This window comes from Hippopotamus amphibius, chromosome 1 (genome assembly GCF_030028045.1).
Source record: "Hippopotamus amphibius kiboko isolate mHipAmp2 chromosome 1, mHipAmp2.hap2, whole genome shotgun sequence".
NCBI classification, from domain to species: Eukaryota; Metazoa; Chordata; class Mammalia; order Artiodactyla; family Hippopotamidae; genus Hippopotamus; species Hippopotamus amphibius.
The window spans coordinates 214,755,471-214,773,733 of NC_080186.1; the positions used below are offsets into that span (position 1 = coordinate 214,755,471).

Below are 18,263 nucleotides of genomic sequence, written 5' to 3' on the forward strand. Positions count from 1 at the left end.
CTCAGGCGGTTTTTGAAAAGCTGAATTGACAAGAAAATAAAGACCTTCTTCCTCTCACTCCTCTTCCCCTGACACGTACATTCTCCATCCTTTCCTTTCTGGAGGCAGCGTCTAGCAGTTGAGCCCTGATTGCAGGTGGCTTCTCAGGCTACCCTCGCAGAATAAATCACAGGCTGATTGGTCTTCACTGGGTGAGGACTCGTCTGGGACTTGGCAGAGCCAGAAGCACACATCAGTTCATAGCCCTCTGGGATTCATTACAAAAGCTGGGGAATCAGCCAGCAGGGTCGTTTTCGCCAGCTGCCTTCCTTAGGCTGTGACCTGGATGTGGTCCACAGTGAAAGCATAGAAATGCAAAGATCCAGGTTTTCCATGACAGCATCAAGCAGTTTGGGTTTGGAAATGCATGTAGGGCCTCTGAGAAGTCTGTGGAATCCCCAGTGACTCAGGTCTGGGACAGAGCCACCGCAATGAGCTCAAGAGCTGGCTCACTGGTGCTGGCCTGGGCTGTTCCCCTGGGGTTGCCACGAGGCTTGGACTAGCGTGTGAGCTGCCGGCCTGGCTGCCTGCTGTCTTCCAGTCTTGCCTCACAGGCTCTGTGCTGCTTCACATCTGCGTGGCTCTCATGCCTCCTAGTTGCTGTAGCCCTCTGTTTGTCTACACCGGGTTCAGCCCGGCAGCATGGCCTCAGCAAGCTGCCCACCAGTCTGGCTGGATAGATGGCTGTGGGGCCGTGCTCACGGGCATCATCGCTGTTTGCAGTGGGAGCTCAGGGCTTGCCGTGCAGGCTCAGTTTTCTTGGAAGTGAGCAAGGATTGAGGGTGAAAAAGAACAATGTAGGAAGAAAAAAAAAAAGAAAGGAATAAAAGCAGCATCTTAAAGAGAAGATAAGTGGAGGGTTTCGTCTTTACTGCTTGTAGAATTGCTTTGCTGTAGTCCGGTAAGCATGGGGAATTGGGGTGGGCATATGAGGTACACCGTGACCACTGTCTAGGGCTTGGCATGCTCACTGCTGTTTTTCACAGGGTGAGAGATAACCTTAGCATCAAGAAGATAACCTAGTCCCAGCATCCATCTTGATTTATCCTGTGCCCCGCCTGTTCACTCCCAGTGACCACGTGGGCCACAGGAGAGGAGAGAAATAAGAACAGGACTTGGGCAGCGTAGAGAGAGGGGAAGAGATTCCTGACCCTCTCAGAGACCTGGCCCCATTGTGCACCTGAAAAATTCACCTGGCTTTCTCTGAGAAGGTCGTGTGAACTTGGTTGCCCGACTCAAAATACCTTCAAAGAAAAGACACGAGGGAAGTAGAGGGAGCATCCCGTGCTTCTCCTGAGAACGCGGCACCGGAAGCTTCTGGCTGTGGAAAGGGGCCTCTGGGTTTCCGGCTCTCCAGACAGATAATGCCTCCACCAGAAGTCAGGTCTAACCGTTCCATGTCTGAGTCAACTTAAGAGTACTGTTGATGACACGTTTACTCATTCATCAACTTTGAGGAAAACTAAAGAATGCCAAAATGTTATAAGGCAGGCCAGAATTATATTTCAATTCAAGGAACTTTTATTGGATGCCCAGTAAATACAAAGACCTATAGACTCAGGTCTACGATTTCTTGAGTTTCTGCTCCCAAACCATATTAGAGTCATTGCTTTAGAAGCTGTTCCCTGGAAAAGCAAAAACAAAACAAAGTATCATCATATATAAAGGGAACAAAAGAATTCAACTGTATCATTAGAGGAAAAATTACTGCCTATTAGCAGGTGGACCAAGCAGGCATTAATTTGAGTAAATCTAGGAACAGGGATCTCTTTTTAAAGAATCAGTTGGAAGATATAGAAGAAAACTTGCAAAGTCTCGTAAAATTCAGATGGAATATGCAGTTGATAGGCAAATGAAGTATTTTGCTATGGTAACCACTTAATTGTAGACAAATAATCTTGGAGCCTTGGATGATCTATGTTCCAATTCCAGTAACAAGTCATCACTTAAGTATGGCTCTGAATATTTACACAGGTGGTTCAGGCACTCTGCTGTAAGAGCTTAATGCAATGGTGGCGTTCTTCTAAGCGCTGATGTCACTTCAAAAGTAATCTCTGAGCTCCCATGTGCTCAAGCACAGATAGCCATAGTTATGAGGTCAGTTGTTGTATAGAGGCTTCCCAGTAGCTTTGTTAATTGCCCTCAATCTCTTTTATGAAAAGATAGCCCCCAGTACAGATGAAACCTAAAATATACACATTGAGGAAATGAAGCCAAAATTTAAAATTTCAAACCAAAATGCTTAGTGGCTCTGTGTTGAGAGTTGAGAGGCCAGCCTCAGGGCCCCAGTGCTGAAAGGATGGCACCTGCTTTGTGGCAGGAATTATTTAACATCATCTGGTCCCCACAACGTTAGCAGGCAAAAAATTTACTTATTGTTTTGAAAATTTCAGAGCTCAGCACCTAAATTTTTTAAGTGTCTTTTATTCTGCTATGCACTTGTTTTTTTAGGCAGCTTATTTTGAATTATTTGAATTACAGGTGTATTTTGGTTATAAAATAGGAGCTCTTTCTAATCCTACATGTTGGATGAATATCAAGAAATATTTTATATTTCAATGAAATATCAAGAAATATTTTATAAAGTTCTTCTAGTTGCATAGAAACAGTTTAGGAAACACCTTCTCACTGGGAATGCAAAGTAAAATTTATCACTAACTCATGGAAAGGAATAATCTGACTAAAGTAGTTTGTTGGGATGCATTTTAGCAGGTAAGAGTAGTGGCTTTAGAAACTGCCAGTGAAGTAATTTGCATATAAACATGAATCATCACTGAGAAAGGCTTAGGGAGGCTTCAACATGGGAGACACTGATGGTTTCTCCACATATTCTAGGGGCATCCAACAATTCTTAATTGATGGTCATTAATTGTGAGTAATTATAACAGAAACTTCCTCTGGGGGTCTTGGCTGTAAGGTCTTTTTATGACAACTGTGCTCTGATTGTCTTCCAAAGAATTCTCTTCATTGCTGTGTCATCCGTTCTCCACCCCCTACCCTGGAAGAGTGTTTTTCTTGCCAATTATAATTCCATGAAAGTGTTGTTAGTGGAAAACAAGTACCCTACTGGACTCCACCTGGGAGATGGTATAAGCATTAATACAAGCTTTAAGTAAAAAAATTACTGGCACCCGATCCTTCACTTTTCCTCTCCTTCACCTCAGAAAATCTTGTTGGTTAAAAACTTCTAATATTGTTAATCGTGTACTAAAATGACATGTAGATATAATCTGCTCTGCAAAGACACTGTGGTTATCAGCTGAAAACCCTTTTCATTACCAGTGAACCCTCTGACCTCCCATTTCTGATGAGGCCTTCAAAGCAGAGACTTTAAATGTCAAAGTTGGGCCCAGTCTAGCTTGTCTGTAAACCCTTGAAACTTTAAAATGAGGTGCAGTGAAAACAGGTTTAGATTCTGGATTCCAAAGAGACCGAGAACTCAGAGCCTCTTTCCTCTTTACCTTTGTATTTGTACAGTAAACTAACAGCCTTCTTAGAAAGATGTCCCCATCCTAACACAGCACCCCTCCCCCCCCCCCCCCCCCCCCCAGTGGCCTCTCGCTGCCTTTGAACAAGCGCTGGTCCACTCTGCAAAGGTTTTGTCGACTGAAAAAAAAAAAGAAAGCACAACGTGACAGTTGTGGGTTAAGTTTTATTGGTGCAAAATGAGGACTATAGCCGGGGAGGCAGCGCCTCAGACAGCTGAGGAATTGCTCGAAGAGGTAGGGGTCCGCATGTCTGTGATTTTGGTGAAGGGGTGCATGCAGTCAAGCACACGTTTGCAGAAGGTTACTGCTACTCTGGTGAAGATTACTGCTAGTCACGAGGAGCAGATATCTCTGTTAATGATTGTAGTGCTTTTCTAGATGAGAGGAGATGCAAGAATTTGGGCTCATAAAATCTTCTCCTGCAGATATCTAACTATCTGAAGGCCTGTTCTGTCAGTTTTTCCCAGAGCACTGCGTGCCTCCTTCCTGATCTCCACCCTGAACTCCTTTCAGGGGGTGTTGAAGGTCAGCAACTGCCGTGGCCAGTGCTTTAATCCTTGTAGAGGCAGATGGCAAGTGCCAATTTTTAGTTTCCACCAGTCCTCAGCAAAAACGAGAAAAATAAGGACAGTGCTGTTAGATTTCGTAGTGCTGAATGTGTTCAATTTAAAGAACTGTCCTTTACTCTTAGGTTACATCCTTTACCCTTTTTGTGTTAAAATACCCGTTTTTTAAAAAGTGAAATGATAATGAGAGGAGATAACGATTATTTTTAGTGTTCTTATGTTAGCAAAAGAAAAAATATTGACCTCCCAGTAACTTTTCTGGCGATTGTGCTAGTGTCTAAAGTCCGGAAGCTTGGGAACCAGTCTCCTAGAATATGAGCAGGGGTGTGGATTGTGGCTTTTTCACAGCTCTCTCGCTAACGTTCGGAATGGAGCCTGCTACACACACACTAGATGCTCAGTAAATGTTGTTCACTGGCAAAAACTGTTCTGTTCTCACTAATCTGTGCTAGAAACTGTTTCTAGGCATTTGAAAAGAGTAAAGGATGTAGTAAATGCTGCTAAGTCTTAATCCCAGCATGTACCCTGCCCTCCTAGATAGTTAGAGCATAAACAATTAATGGAGTTGTCATCCAAAGAACAGATAAGAATCATTTCAGAACTGGCAGTCACTAAAACCAAATTCTGTTTGGGCTTTTTTTTTTTTTTTTTTTAAGATTTATTTTATTATCTTTTTATTTATTTTTGGCTGTGTTGGGTCTTCCTTGCTGTGCATCGGCTTTCTCTAGTTGCGGCCAGCAGGAGCTACTCTTCTTAGAGGTGCACATGCATCTCAGTGTAGCGGCTTCTCTTGTGGAGTACGGGCTCTAGGCATGCGGGCTTCCGTCACTGTGGCTCGTGGGCTCAGTAGCGCAGGCTCAGTGGTTGTGGCTCACGGGCTTTAGCTGCTCTTGGCATGTGGGATCTTCCTGGACCAGGGCTCAAATGCATGTCCCCTGCGTTGGCAGGAGGATTCTTAACCACTGCGCCACCAGGGAAGTCCCTGTTTGGGCTTTATAGAATAAGTTTTCATTGAAAGTTTGAAAAACCTTAGTGGGCAAAGTGATTTCAAAAGTAGAGATTAACCAAAGGTGGCAATTCTTGGGCTGAACTCCTTGATTCATGGGATAACTAATACTGTATTACTCTTATTTATAAATACTGTTCGAATACCCCCGGCTCTGGACAGCTGACTGGCATTTGGGTACTGAGGATAGTGTGCTGGTATCTGGAAAAGTCAAGTAGGCTGGAATAGCATTGCTGCTTTAGCTCTGGGGGTTGGGAGGCAAGGACCAGAACTCTTCTTGGGTGGGAGAGCCCGGGGAGAGGGGGGCCTATCCTGGTGTCCAGAGCTGTCAGAAGCGAGACTGCATGAGAGCCCGATGCCTTATATTGAGAGCAGCATCCCCTGAACGTAGACACTGAGACAAGCAGATCTCTTGTTAACACAGGATTAACTAAAACCTACTGCGTACAGGTAATGGTGCAAAGGTTCAGGGTTAGGAGGAGGTCAAGACAAAGATCCTCAGCTCTATTCTGTGAATTAAGAAAGGCTACTTGGAGGAGGCAAGCCTGCTGGAGGAAGGATGTAATTTGGGGGCTGTCTGAGAATGCCCTCGATGCTCCATTTCATCTAATCAGCTACAGATGTCTCTCCTGGAAAGTTCATAGGATACGGTTTTTTGTGGACCATTTTATGGATGGCGTTAGTATTCTAGGTGGATGTGCAGTTTCAGATGGTTCCCAAATGCACAGAATCTCAGAGCAAAGACTAAAATGTAAGCAGATTATACGGCTTACGTTCCTGCTTCTGGTCTGATGGGTTTTGTGCTTTATTTCCAGTTTTCTGCTTGAACAGATTCTGCAGGAGAGGATATCATAGTGAACATTATGTTGTTTTGACCTGTTCATAAGTTTTCTTTCTAGAAGTTTTTCTTAGCCAATGGCAGCCATTCCAAGGTGACATCTATATTGAAGTAAGGAGGCTGATGACAGATTGTAATGCAAGAGAAGGGGTGGATGGAAAGTCTTTATCTTGTTGTTGTCTTGCTGTAGAGTTAGCCAATCAACTTGCCTGACAACAAGTAAGCTTTTATTTTTGTGCAGCCCTTACAGCCCTCTTGTGGCTTTTTCCACGTGAGAACTGTTCATCGTCATCTGCTCTCTAACGTCTCGTAGGTATAAGCAAGACAGCTTTTGAGGATGTAGCAGTCCCCCCTCTTCAGCTGGACAGATGCTTTCCTTTTGGAAGCTAGTCTTTGGCTTGCAGTAAAGCAGCAGCCTGGATTTGAGTCCCAGCTCCACCACTGATTAGCTGTGGAACCTTACTTAGTCCCGCTGTGCCTCAGTTTCCTCATCTGTCAAATGATGATATTAATAGTACCAACCTCATAAGATTCTCTCAAGGAGAGAACTCTCATTTGCATTATATTTAAAGTGCTTAGCGGGTGCCTGGCATATTGCAGTGCTAAGTAAGTATTAACTGCTGCCATTGCTGTTATAACAGTTATCATTACGATCATTAAAAGGTTCTAATCACCTGTATAAACTTCCAGCTTTAGTTAAAGTATTAGCTGTGAATGTGTAAAATTGATGGAGGGTGTTTATAGCTTGAACTCCGTGTCATCTTTGTTTGGAATCTACCATTTTTACCATAGAAAATCTTTCCAAAAGGTTCTTCCAAAAATGAGAAGACTAGAAAGGAAATGGGAATCAGAAATGACATGTGAAGTTGGTCAAAAACACAGTGCGTGTAGAGGACTGCGTCATAGGCACTGAGTGTGGATTTGGGATGGAGATAGAGATAGAAGCTGAGGAATAGAACACACTCCTCACTGCTGCCCAGTTTATAATCCAGCAGGAGTTCATCTGAGCCAGAAAGACAGAGTTTGAGGCATCCAAGAGACCTTGGAACCATTGCTGTTCTATTATGGGACAAATGTATATTATGTCACAGTAAGATTCCTAGTTTTTACTGTCATTGTTTTGGATAATTTTCCAGATACATGGTTAACCATTTACTTGTAATATTTTTTTTAACTTTTTACCTATGAAATTCTGAGTTGCCTCTCTTCTTAAAACAGAGTGTAAGGGACCTAGTTCAGCCTTGCCTTAGTGAGCGAGAGTGATCGCTACAGGGTGTCTCCAGAGTCCCAGCACAGGAGGAGTATACAGGCTCACACTGCGAGGTTTGGGAAGAGCATAGCTTGATGGCAAATTCATTGGATGGGGAACCGAATGGTCTGACACGGTGCCTTCCTCAAAGCACAGTCTTAATAATACCTGACAGTTTGTCTTGGGGTATTGCGAAAGAGAAAAGGTCCCTACCTAACAACAGTTGGTAACTTTAAAATCGCTATTAGGGACTGCCAAAATGACTTCCAGCTGTCAGCACCGAAGATGATTTGGAAAAAATAAAAATTTAGACAAAAGAGAGGCAAACATACAGTAAGTGTTAACTAGCAGGCCCAGGGTTGCTGTGTATCACTCTGTACGTTAATTGTTCTACCACATGATGGTCCCAGACTTAGACTTAAATAACTGTGTTCTTCTTCTTGGAAGCAGATAGTTGATTAGTAACACTGCCCTTGGGGGTCTGCCGCTGATGGGAGTGGGTATTTTCCCGGACCATCAGCAGCTCTGCATTCCTGCCTTTGGTGTCGGCGCTTTCTGTTGGGCTCTCCATCCTCCAGGCTCATGCTACTTCTAGCCACTGCCCTTACCGCTTCTGCAGACTGCCATGGTGCGCCTCCCTCCTCATTCCCATGATACCCCTCTGCCACCTGTCATTTTCCTGAACTTCTCCAGGTTTATCCCTGCACGGCTCCTCCCCGCCCAGCGGGTGTCCCAGGCAGTTGCCAGTCAGCCACAGCATGTCTTTAGATATGTCATTACCGCAGCCAAGCATGCTTGGAAACAGTTTCAGAGTTTTGAGGCTAAATGATATCTAGATTACTGAAAAGTTATTACATTTAATTGACTTACTGCTTTTTTTTATGTGATCTCCCAACAAAGATCTATTTTCTGTAACCAGAAGGGAGGTTTTCAGTGCTTGCAGTCAAGTGAAAGGCCAGTCGCATGGCTTGGTCCCTTCGTGTGTTTCATTAGTTAAGTGTGGTTGGTGTGCTGTTAAGTCAAAATTGCCAACACCTGGGATTCACTGTTATCAAATGTAGCTTTTCCTCCAACCATTTAAAAAACTTGGCAAGAACTTAAAATGGCTTCATTTTAAAATGTAACCACCAGCACTCTATCTTCTTATTCATCTAACAAATATTTACTGAACACGTATTACATGTCAGGCATTGTGCTAGGCAACTGGGATACATAAAAAATACACTGCAGGAAGTTCTCTAGCCTCATTGGGTTTACATTCAGGCTGGTGGAGACAAACAGTAAACCAAATGATTACACAGTATGTTAAAAAGTGCTGGGTGCTACGGAAGGAAAGAACAAAAGGAGTAGCCATGGTAAGAGAGGTTGGGGGTGCTCGGGTGATAAGGGGGAATTGCAGTGTTAAATAGGGTCGTCCCGGTAGGATTCAGCGAGAAGAGATTCAGCCGAAGACTTGAAGGAGTTAAGCCCTGTGGGCAACCGGGGGAAGAGCTGTCCTGGCCAAGGGAACAGCTAGAATGAAGCCCAGTAGGCTTTGCCAGTAGAGGGATATGGGCTCTAAGAGGAAGAGAGGAGTCAGAGGGGATTCTAAGGTTTTTGACTGGAACAGGTCTAAGAATTGGACTCCCATTTGCTGAAATGAGGTCCACGGGGCAAAGACCAGGTTTAGAAGTGGGGAGTAGGAATCAAGATTTAGGTGTGGGACTTCCTAGGTGGCACAGTGGGTAGGAATCCACCCGCCAATGCAGGGGACATGGGTTCGATCCCTGCCCCAGGAGGATCCCACATGCCGCGGAGCAACTAGGCCCGTGAGCCACAACTGTTGAGCCTGCGCTCTGGAGCCCATGAGCCACAACTGTTGAGCCCATGTGCCGCAACTACTGAAGCCCACACACCTAGAGCCCATGCTGTACAAACAAGAGAGGCCACCGCAATGAGAAGCCCGTGCACCACAACGAGGAGTAGCCCCCACTTGCCGCAACTAGAGAAAGCCCATGTGCAGCAATGAAGACCCAACACAGCTGATAAAATAAATTAAAAAAAAAAAAAGTTAGGTGTGGACAGTTTTCAAGTACCTTGTTAGACACCCAAGTGGAGGTCAAGTAGGCAGTTGGATATGCAAATGTGGAGTTAAAGTTGGAGATCAAAATTCAGAAGATGCCAGCCTAGAGGTAGTATTTAAAGCTGTGGGACCAAGTGTGATCAAGGAGAATGTAGAGAAGAGGACAAAGGATTGGGCCCTGGGCCCTCCAGTGTTCAGAGATTGGAAAGGTGAGGAAGAACAGCCAAGGACACTGAGAAGGGAAAGCCAGCGTGGCTTCCATCTGGAGGCAGAACACTGGCAGGTGATCTAAAACTCATGCAAGGAGGGCAATCCTGTCTCCTTAGTTTTCCTTTGATACAGTATTGTCAGTACTTTCTGAACTTTCTGGTTGAAGCTGTCCCCCCCCCCCCCCCCCCCCAGGAAGCCTGGAATGCTCTCTGAGCTGTCGCAGAATGGAGATGGGATGCAGGAAGCCAGTCACTCTCCTGCCTGATTTGTCTTGCTTCTTGTTAGAGAGATGGCCACCTGGGTAAGAGGTCAAGGGGCGGGGAGTGTGGTGGCAGGGACAGCCTCCTGGCATTGTACTCCAGCTGAACTGAGCAGAGAGTGGAGCTCAGGCTGAGTCACCGGGTAGACCTGATAGGGATAAACACCACCAGGTGAGTTTTTTGTTTGTTTGTTTGTTTTTCCCAGAGCTCTGCTGAATGGGAAATGGAAGTTTGATAGTTAGATGGTTTCCTGCTAGGTTCCTAAATGAGTCAGTGGCTGTTTTAAAGCCAGAAATAAGTTGAACTGGAGTTTTGTTACCCAAGGTTAACTGTTGTTTATGGTAAATGCGAAGATAAAATTGTGATATAAATCAAGCAGGATAAAGCTTTTCTGCCCTCAAGGGGCCCAGAGTCCTGCTAGGGCATTGCTCTGTCCTCAGGGCTGAGAATAAAGCCTGCCACTTAGTAGGTAACTCAGTAAATTGAGTTGACTATACAAAAATAACATTCGATAAAGAGCTGAAGAGGGATGTGCACAGGGCAGTGGAAACACAGTAACATTCTGGCAGGAAGTGATGGCAGAGGTCACACAGGTGACATTTGAGCTGGGATGGGGGGAGGGTATTTTCAGGGAGATGAGTGCCCAAGGGGTCAGCATGAGTGAGACCCCTTGTTCAGGGAGTGGGCACGCCTCAGCATGACCTAGTTGGAGCCCAAATCTATCAAATGATGCTAAGCCTGCTATCCACTGTCCAGAGATATTAGGATATTTCAGAGCTTTAGAATGAGCTTGTTATGACCTAGTGGAGGCTCAGTGTGCATCCCTCACTGGGGGCTTCTCCACAGGCTGCCAGTGGCAGGAACAGATGGCTGTCTTTTCTTCCCATCCTTAGAAAATTTCCTTTGCAAACTGAGGTCTAGTCAGTCTTTACTATTTAGTCTGAAAGCCTGTCTGAAGGGGAGGCAGAAGTATGATGTCCAAAGACTCACTTGTTATTCTGTACATCAGGATCCAGCCTCTAGTTCTCACATGTCAGGGCCTCCTTCTGTACAAACAGTGGGTGACCCACAAAAGGCAGCAAACCTGGAGTCCATTCCCTTGGCCAGCAGCTAGTAAAAGAGTGTGGGGATGTGTAATAGACCTGCCGGGAGGGAGGCGGCACTGAAACATACAGGGAGAGGCTGTGAAGTGGCCACGGAGCCTTCCCCACTCTTCCTTCACAGGCTGAAGAGCAGTGGTTCCCCCGTTCCTAGCATCCCACACTCTTAAAGCTGGAGGTGGTCATCTTAAGAGAAAGTGAAATATTGTTTATTGTATTCAGCAACTCCTAGTCTTTCTAGAATTGGGGGCTTGGCAGAATTATGGAGGTTTTCCATCTCCCCCCCCCCCCACCTAAGGTATGTGGTGCAAACTTATATTTCATAACATATTATTTGATTTCAGGGCAATAGCAAGAAAATTACCTAAGGTATATAATTTTGTGGCTGGTCTAGTCACAGGCAGTGCTGACTGTTGATCAGGAAGACCGTGACCTTACTTTTCCCAGGGTGTTTCATTCGTTTTATTTTTTAGCACCTTCTTTGTTTTAGGCCCTGGAAACTCAGCCATGAGACAAGGCTGCTACCCTCTCGCTTTCGGAGCTCATGGGGGCTAATTATTTGAAGTAAACCCAAGCCATGTGTTTAGGTTGCCCAGTAAACTCTAAAAATTCCTGTGTAGCAGGATAGAACTGCCGGGAGTCCAAGGTTGAGTCTGCAAGCTGCTTCCAGGTAGGGGGAAATATTACTAAAATGGCAGAGGAACATGATGGGTGTTGCATTGTGATAGCTGGTGCCCAGCTGGTCATGAGAGAGCCAGCACCCTATGGTGGGTCTCAGTAAATTGTCAGGGCTCTGTCTCCAACCTGGGGTGGCATCTGTTGGGTAGTCTGAGGGACTAACCATCAGTTTCCTTTCATTAATTTCTTTCTTCCCCAGAAAAGGTTGAGTCAGCCCCCACGTGACCCCTGGGTGAGCTTATGCTGGCATCTTCTAGTCCTCTTGGTACAGTGAACTGGGAGGCTGTTGGCAAGAGACAAGACAGGATACAAGGGAGAGGATATCTCTTAAGGTTGGGGAAAATGGTACCTACTTGGGTATCATCCTATCAAGTCGAGCCACCGCAGAGGTTACCAGCCCTCTGAACTGCTTGTGGTTTCTTGTAGTGGTGGCTGTTTTCTTGGGTAGTTGGCCAGTATCATCCTCCCTGCCTTTCCTCCTCCTCCTCCCAGCTGGGCATGTCGCAGTTCAGCCTGGCACCAGGAAGGGATGCCAGTCAGAAGAAAAGCCATTGCCCCCTGTGCCCACTGGTCTAGTCTCTTATTTTCTCTGTCACCCTCCAGACACACACACACCCAAAACTGTGATGCATTAAGGAAAGGAGATGGAAAGACCCCAGAGACAGGCTGGCCTCACTTCAGGAGCTGCTTTTTTAATAGCTACAGAGGGAGAGCAGAGCATCCTCTGGCAGGGCTCTTATGTGAAACTCAGTCCGGAGCACACCTCAGCTGATACGTCCCTGGTGCACTCCAAACTGAGGATCAGAAAAGCCACACCACGTTTGCAGCAGACGTGGTGCGTCTTACTGTGTTCTTTTGCCTGTTGTCTGATGTACCCACTTAAGAAGCCGTGGTCTCAGTAGCTGGTGTCATCGAGCCTGTCTGGCATTTGGGACACATGTTTACTTCTGGCCTCTGGGATTCACAGGCCTGGAACAGGCAGTGTGATGGGAGAGGCTAGCCAGCCAAGAGCCTGCACCTCCTTTCCTGCCAGGATATCTCATTCTTGTTGATTGGCATCTGCCAAAGTTATTTTGCTCTTTCTCCCCAGGGGCACTGGGGTTTAGGAAAATCGTATTGCAAAACAAATTGCGATGATATTAATAAAGTTTTATTAAATGTCTGCTCTGTGCCAGGCCCCATTCTGAGCACTGGGTTTCTAGTAGTAAATCAAATATACAAAAATCCCTGCCCTCGTGGAGCTTGACGTTTAGAATGGAGATGGATTCACAGTCACAATCACTAAGTAAAATATCAGGTTGAACCATACGAAATGACCATTTTTGTAGGTAAAAAATGGACAAATATTGACAGTGTCACATGACTCAGAGTAGTATATTCTGTTAGTAATACATGCTAAGGGGAAATAAAGCAAGGAAGGGGGGTAAGCAAATAGAGGAGAGGCTGACATCGTCTGGTCCGTCTAGACAGGACCGGAAGACCCAGGCGGTGGCATCTGAAGATGGCCGGAAGGCTGGCTGGAAGGAGAGCACCGCGGGCGAGAGGACATGGCTGATGTGTCTAAGGAGGGGCCAGTGGCCAGCGTGGCTGGAGCAGAGCACGAGGGCCAGAGAGGTGACAGGGAGCTGGAACCCAGGGGACCTTGAGGGCCAGGGAGGGAAAACTGGATTTTACTCTGAGAGCTGGGAAACCTTTACGGGCTTCTCAATTGTACTCTGAAGCGGAAAGAATCTGTTGGGATGATGGTTGTGACTAAGGATCGCTTGTTAGGGCCCAGGAACCGCTGCCCGGGTTGCTCGGAAGCCTGGCCCCAGGAGCGGAGGAGCGTGTGAGGTGTGGACTGCCTGTGGCCACCTGAATCACAGAACTTTCTGGAATTCTTCTGGTAGAAGGGCCTTTTCCTGAGTACCCGGAAGGATGACAGATGTTTGTTCTGTTCTTGCTCACCCGAAGGCTGGCTGTTTTCTCCCTCACTCAGACAGTCTTGCGTTTCCATGGCATTAATCACGCTGGGGGCAGCTCTGGTGAGTGCTGGGAGGAGAGACCCGCCAGCCAGGGCCGCCAGCGCCGACTTCCTCCCCGCCCCGCTGATGCCGGGAGGTTCGGGAAAGGCACTCTTGTGTGTTCAGGGCTGACTGCCTAGCTTGGGAGCCTGTCACTGGGGACAGCACATGCACTGGGGCTCGCAGACATGCCAGAACCGCTTTCTATTACCCCTTTTTTTTAACAATCAACTGAAATTTAGTGAGAACACATGTTGGGGAGGAGGGGAGGGTGCAACGGGGTCTTCTCTAGTCAGGTAGAATGGGAGGGAGAGCTCAAGCAGTCCTGTCTCCCAGAGTGCATCAGTGCCCTATGAGTCTTTAGGTTAAAAGACTTTTCTAAGGTCACCCAGCTAGCTCATAGATGGCAGAGCTTGGATCCAAACCTCTATCTTACTCCGAACTTAAGAGCTCTTAGTGAGTCTTTGCTGTGGTCCGTTATCTTGCTGGTTTGTGTCCTAGCCTCACACAGGGACCGCAGGGGCTTTTCTGCTATGTGGCTTCTAGCCAGACCCCCAGACCAGGATTGCTGGCCCAGGACTGTGCCTGTGGCCAGAGCACCAGCGCCTTCTCCAGAGGCTGCCTGCTCCTCGGGAGGATCTGCTGCATGCTTCCGGTCGTTTCTAACAGCATCTCTCCAAGGTGTCTCAGCTGCTGCTCCCTTCACTTACGCCTCCCAGCACCGGATCATGTTTCCCTAGCTATGGATCACTTCCGCCCGGCTCCCAGCACTCCAAACTATGGAGAAATAAGGTCTGCACTATTAGAAAGACTTTTGTGAAATCACTCTTCTTCAGACCGTGAGCATATAAACGAATTCCCTCTATTCCACCCCTGCTAGAAAGTCCCCCGAGGCCTTCAAAGGAGAATAAGGAGATTAATTTGGGAAGGAGGGACAATCAGACCCCAAAATCCACTCTAGTGCCATGATCGGGGAGAAGATGCTGTCTATGACAGCTGTGATCTGTGGTCTGAAACACAGTCTTCCCTCAAACTTAACACAAGCACAGATGCAGTCGTGTTCTTTCTGTTGGGAGGTTGCTGTATATGCCTAGGAAGCTTTGGTGTGGTAAACCCAGAGACTTTCAGTAAAGGTAGGAAAAGAATTTAGAGTCAAGCTTAAATTAAGAGGATAGAACTGCTATTCCAGTGTATCTAAAAAACAGGTCTTTTGGTCTGTGAATGAGCAATCTTGATTATGTAGGTGTCAGTTTTCAAAGAAAACTGTTTTTTCTTGGTAAAGCCATCTTCTTCTTGCAGCAGCCTTTCTACCAAGAAAGTTTTGTTGGGTAAGATTTGGGGTCCCTCAGTTTCCTCTGTCATCGTGGGATCTGGGTCCGTATAAGCAGCTTCTGCTGTGTGACAGGCAGACAGGCAAGCACTCCCTCTCAGGCTCCCGCAGGCACGGAACAGACACCTGAGAGTGACTGTTTATGCCTCGCTTGCCTGACTCTCAGTGACACAGTGAGCAGTGAAGCTATAGGAATGGAAAAATGGGCCTTGAGTATGTCAGTGTGGTGGGGGCAGCAACATGGAAACAGAGCTTCTTCGTGTCTACTCAAAGCTGAGTTTACTTAAAAGCAATCAGACAAAAAATTCTTATGAAGTTTGCAAGTCGTTTCTAAATGTATATGTAAGTATAGAAATCTCTGTCCTAGGTGTGCGGTTGGTTGCTGGTGAATGCCAGCAGACTCCTCTTGGGTTTATCTTTAAAGCATGACACCCAGGTTAAGATCTGGTCTCTTGCATTTAACCGTGGTTCTCTGTGAATTTCCTTAGACCAGGGGTTGGCAAAACTTTTTTGCCAAAGGCCAGATCGTAAATATTTTAGATTTTGCAGGCCATAGGTTCTATAGCAACTCCCTCACTGTGCTGTCCCCGCACAGAAGCAGCCACAGGCAGTCCATAAACGAATAGGCATTGCTGTGCTCCGATAAAACTTTATTTACAAAACAAGGCCCCACTTGACCCTAGTTTGCTGACCTCTGCCTTAGGCCAAAAGGGAAATGCTCACTGCAGTAAGAGCCCTGTGGGAAGACGTAGTAACAAGGTTGCCTGCTTTCCAAGAAGAGAAATTATTAGTGGGTTCACATTCCAACATGTACAAAAGAGGCTAAAAATATTTCTAATGAGGTGATTGTCTACATCAGGCTAGAGTCGTTGCATAAAACAGTCCCTAACACTTGCTGTCGCAGAACAGATGTCATAGCCCAGAGCAGGCAAATCAAACCGTTACACAGATCAGTCCAGGTAGTCACTTGCCACTGGAGCGCCATGGGGTTTTCACCTGTTCTTCCTTCTGCCCTGCAGGCCTCTTCCTTATCCTGGGTTTGATACTCTACCCCGCTGGCTGGGGCTGCCAGAAGGCCATAGGCTACTGCGGACACTATGCGTCAGCCTACAAACCGGGCGACTGCTCGCTGGGCTGGGCCTTCTATACCGCCATCGGGGGCACAGTCCTCACCTTCATCTGCGCCGTCTTCTCCGCACAAGCAGAAATTGCCACCTCTAGTGACAAAGTACAGGAAGAAATCGAAGAGGGGAAAAACCTTATCTGCCTCCTTTAGTTTGGAAGAGACATTAATGCCATTTTCTTGCTCGTGTAACCTTGTGAAACACTTTCCTTCTGGTTCCGTCGTTTGAGTCAAGTGAAGACCTAGCCTCTAGCTGCCAAAGCCACGTTCCACAGCCCCGAGCCGCACCAGGACCGACGACCCGCAGCATCCGGCTGCGCAGGTGACTGCACGTGAGGGCCGCGGCGCGTGTCGCAGGAGATGCGACACGGAAACATGCGCAGACCCTGACGAGCCGTCGAGTTCTGTCAGACTCCGCCCCCCACGGCCCCGTGAAGGAAGATGACGTTCACCATGAGAGCGCAGTTTCCCTGGGAACAGGAGAGCCCCCCGGCCAGACCCGCAGGCTGCTCGGAGACGGGTTTCCGCACAGGCTGCGTGCCTCTGAGCACCTCTGCCTCCCAGGGAGGTGCTGGAGTTGGTGTTTTTGTTTCCTCCTAGTGCTTTCACACTGTCTCAGCTGGAGACTGCAGTGAAGCCCGCACGCTTCCCGGGGAGAGGGTGTGTGCGAAAGGGCATAGCAGGACCCTGCCTCTTGCTTAGTCGCTGACCTGAGGCGGCAGCAGGGACAGTGTGGCATCCTGAGTGGGACGTACTCCAGGCTGAATGCCAGAGTCAGGCGGAGGACCTCAACTGTCACTCCAAGGGCTTAGACATGTGAGTAAAGAAAGAATAAGGACCTGTCCGATCAGGAGGCTAGAAGTACAAGATCCTGCTAGTGGAGACAAATTCAGTCCACCTCCCAGCAGCCAGGCCAGCCCCAGTACTGGCCCAGGCACCTCTTCCACCGGAGATCACATGTTGTTCTTCTGGGGCTAGGACTGCGCTTTGACGGCCAAAGGAAACCTCCCTCTGTTTCCTCATTCCAGGGACAGAGGTTTCCAAGCCAGCTGTGGCTCATTCAGATGGGACGAGGAGAGCTTGCCAGAATCTGGCACTTGCGGAGAGACCTTTTCCCACTGTGTGGTGACCGCGCTGCAGTCGGCTGTGTTCCCACCCCCGGCAGCAGGATGGCGTGCTGTGCAGAGAAAAAGGAGCTAGTCATGGGAGTTAGGTTTTTCTAGTTACTGGTGTTGGTCCTGAAGGCAGACTGGAATAACATTAAATTGCTCTGACTGGTGAGTTACATCAAAGGCTTCATCCTCAGGAAAGCACAGAGTAGAAAGTTAATGCAAAAACAAGAGCTAGGGGCTTCCTAGGTGGCGCAGTGGTTAAGAATCTGCCTGCCAATGCAGAGGACACGGGTTCGATCCCTGCTCCAGGAAGATCCCACATGCCGCAGAGCAACTAAGCCTGTGTGCCAAAAAAAAAAAAAAAAAAAAAACAAGAGCTAGACCACACTCATAGCACCTGCCTACACCTGTTTACAAAAAGAATGAAACACCACTATTAAAAAGGATTCAGGGGCTTTTAATCTAGTTTCTATAAATCACCAATATAATTGACAGGAAAATGGCACTAGCCATCACTTCAAACTTACTTTGGAATGATCAAAGTGACCAAAAAGAACCTCGTCTGGTATCACCCTGAGCTTCAGAATTGCAAAATGCTATAGAAACGCTTCTTTGCAACTTAAGCAAATGGAGTGGACCTGCCAAGTTTCTGGAAGGATTAAAAGTTCAGGTCTCTTTGGGCTTATGAATCTGCTTACTTGAGGGGCTCGCCTTGTTTTGAAAATTTAGCAAATAATTACAAACCTTGTTTGGGCAAGGTATTGTGTGCTAAGTGCCACCAGGCACAGAACCCTGATTCAGATTTTACAACCCTGCCCTGTGTGAATCATCTTAAAGCTGAGTCTAAAACCATTCCTTGCTGCAAACCAAGTAATTGCTTTATATATAGATGGGATGGAGCAACTAAAGTTTTATTCCATTCTGGCCTTTGGCCTGTACCAGAAACTATTTGATCTTATCACTATTCTTAGACCAATGTTCAGAATAAGCAAAACGTACATCTGTGACTTACTTTTGAAAAGAGAAGGGGTACATATGTATTCTCATAGCAGTCTGCCATAAGGGCTCAGGACACAAATAATCAGTGTGTCTGTTGCCACACAGAGATAGCTTATGGCAGCCGCTGGGCAGGGCTTCTGTCCCTGACTCTGCATCTGTGTGCCCTAACCAAGTCCTGAGGCCGTCGTAGTCATTACTTT

The 18,263-nt window shown here is 46.9% G+C and overlaps 1 protein-coding gene across 10 annotated transcripts in view; it reads left to right on the plus strand.

Moving 5' to 3' along the window:
- LHFPL2 (LHFPL tetraspan subfamily member 2) overlaps positions 1 to 17,438 on the plus strand; it is a 159,141-nt gene extending 141,703 nt beyond the window's left edge. For all 10 annotated transcript variants that reach the window (XM_057740502.1, XM_057740511.1, XM_057740526.1 and 7 more), the window contains one exon: positions 15,849 to 17,438. In XM_057740502.1, coding sequence (XP_057596485.1) covers positions 15,849 to 16,105 — 257 coding nt within the window. In that variant the 3' untranslated portion in view covers positions 16,106 to 17,438. The remainder of the gene's footprint in view (positions 1 to 15,848) is intronic.
- The last annotated feature ends 825 nt before the right edge of the window (positions 17,439 to 18,263 follow it).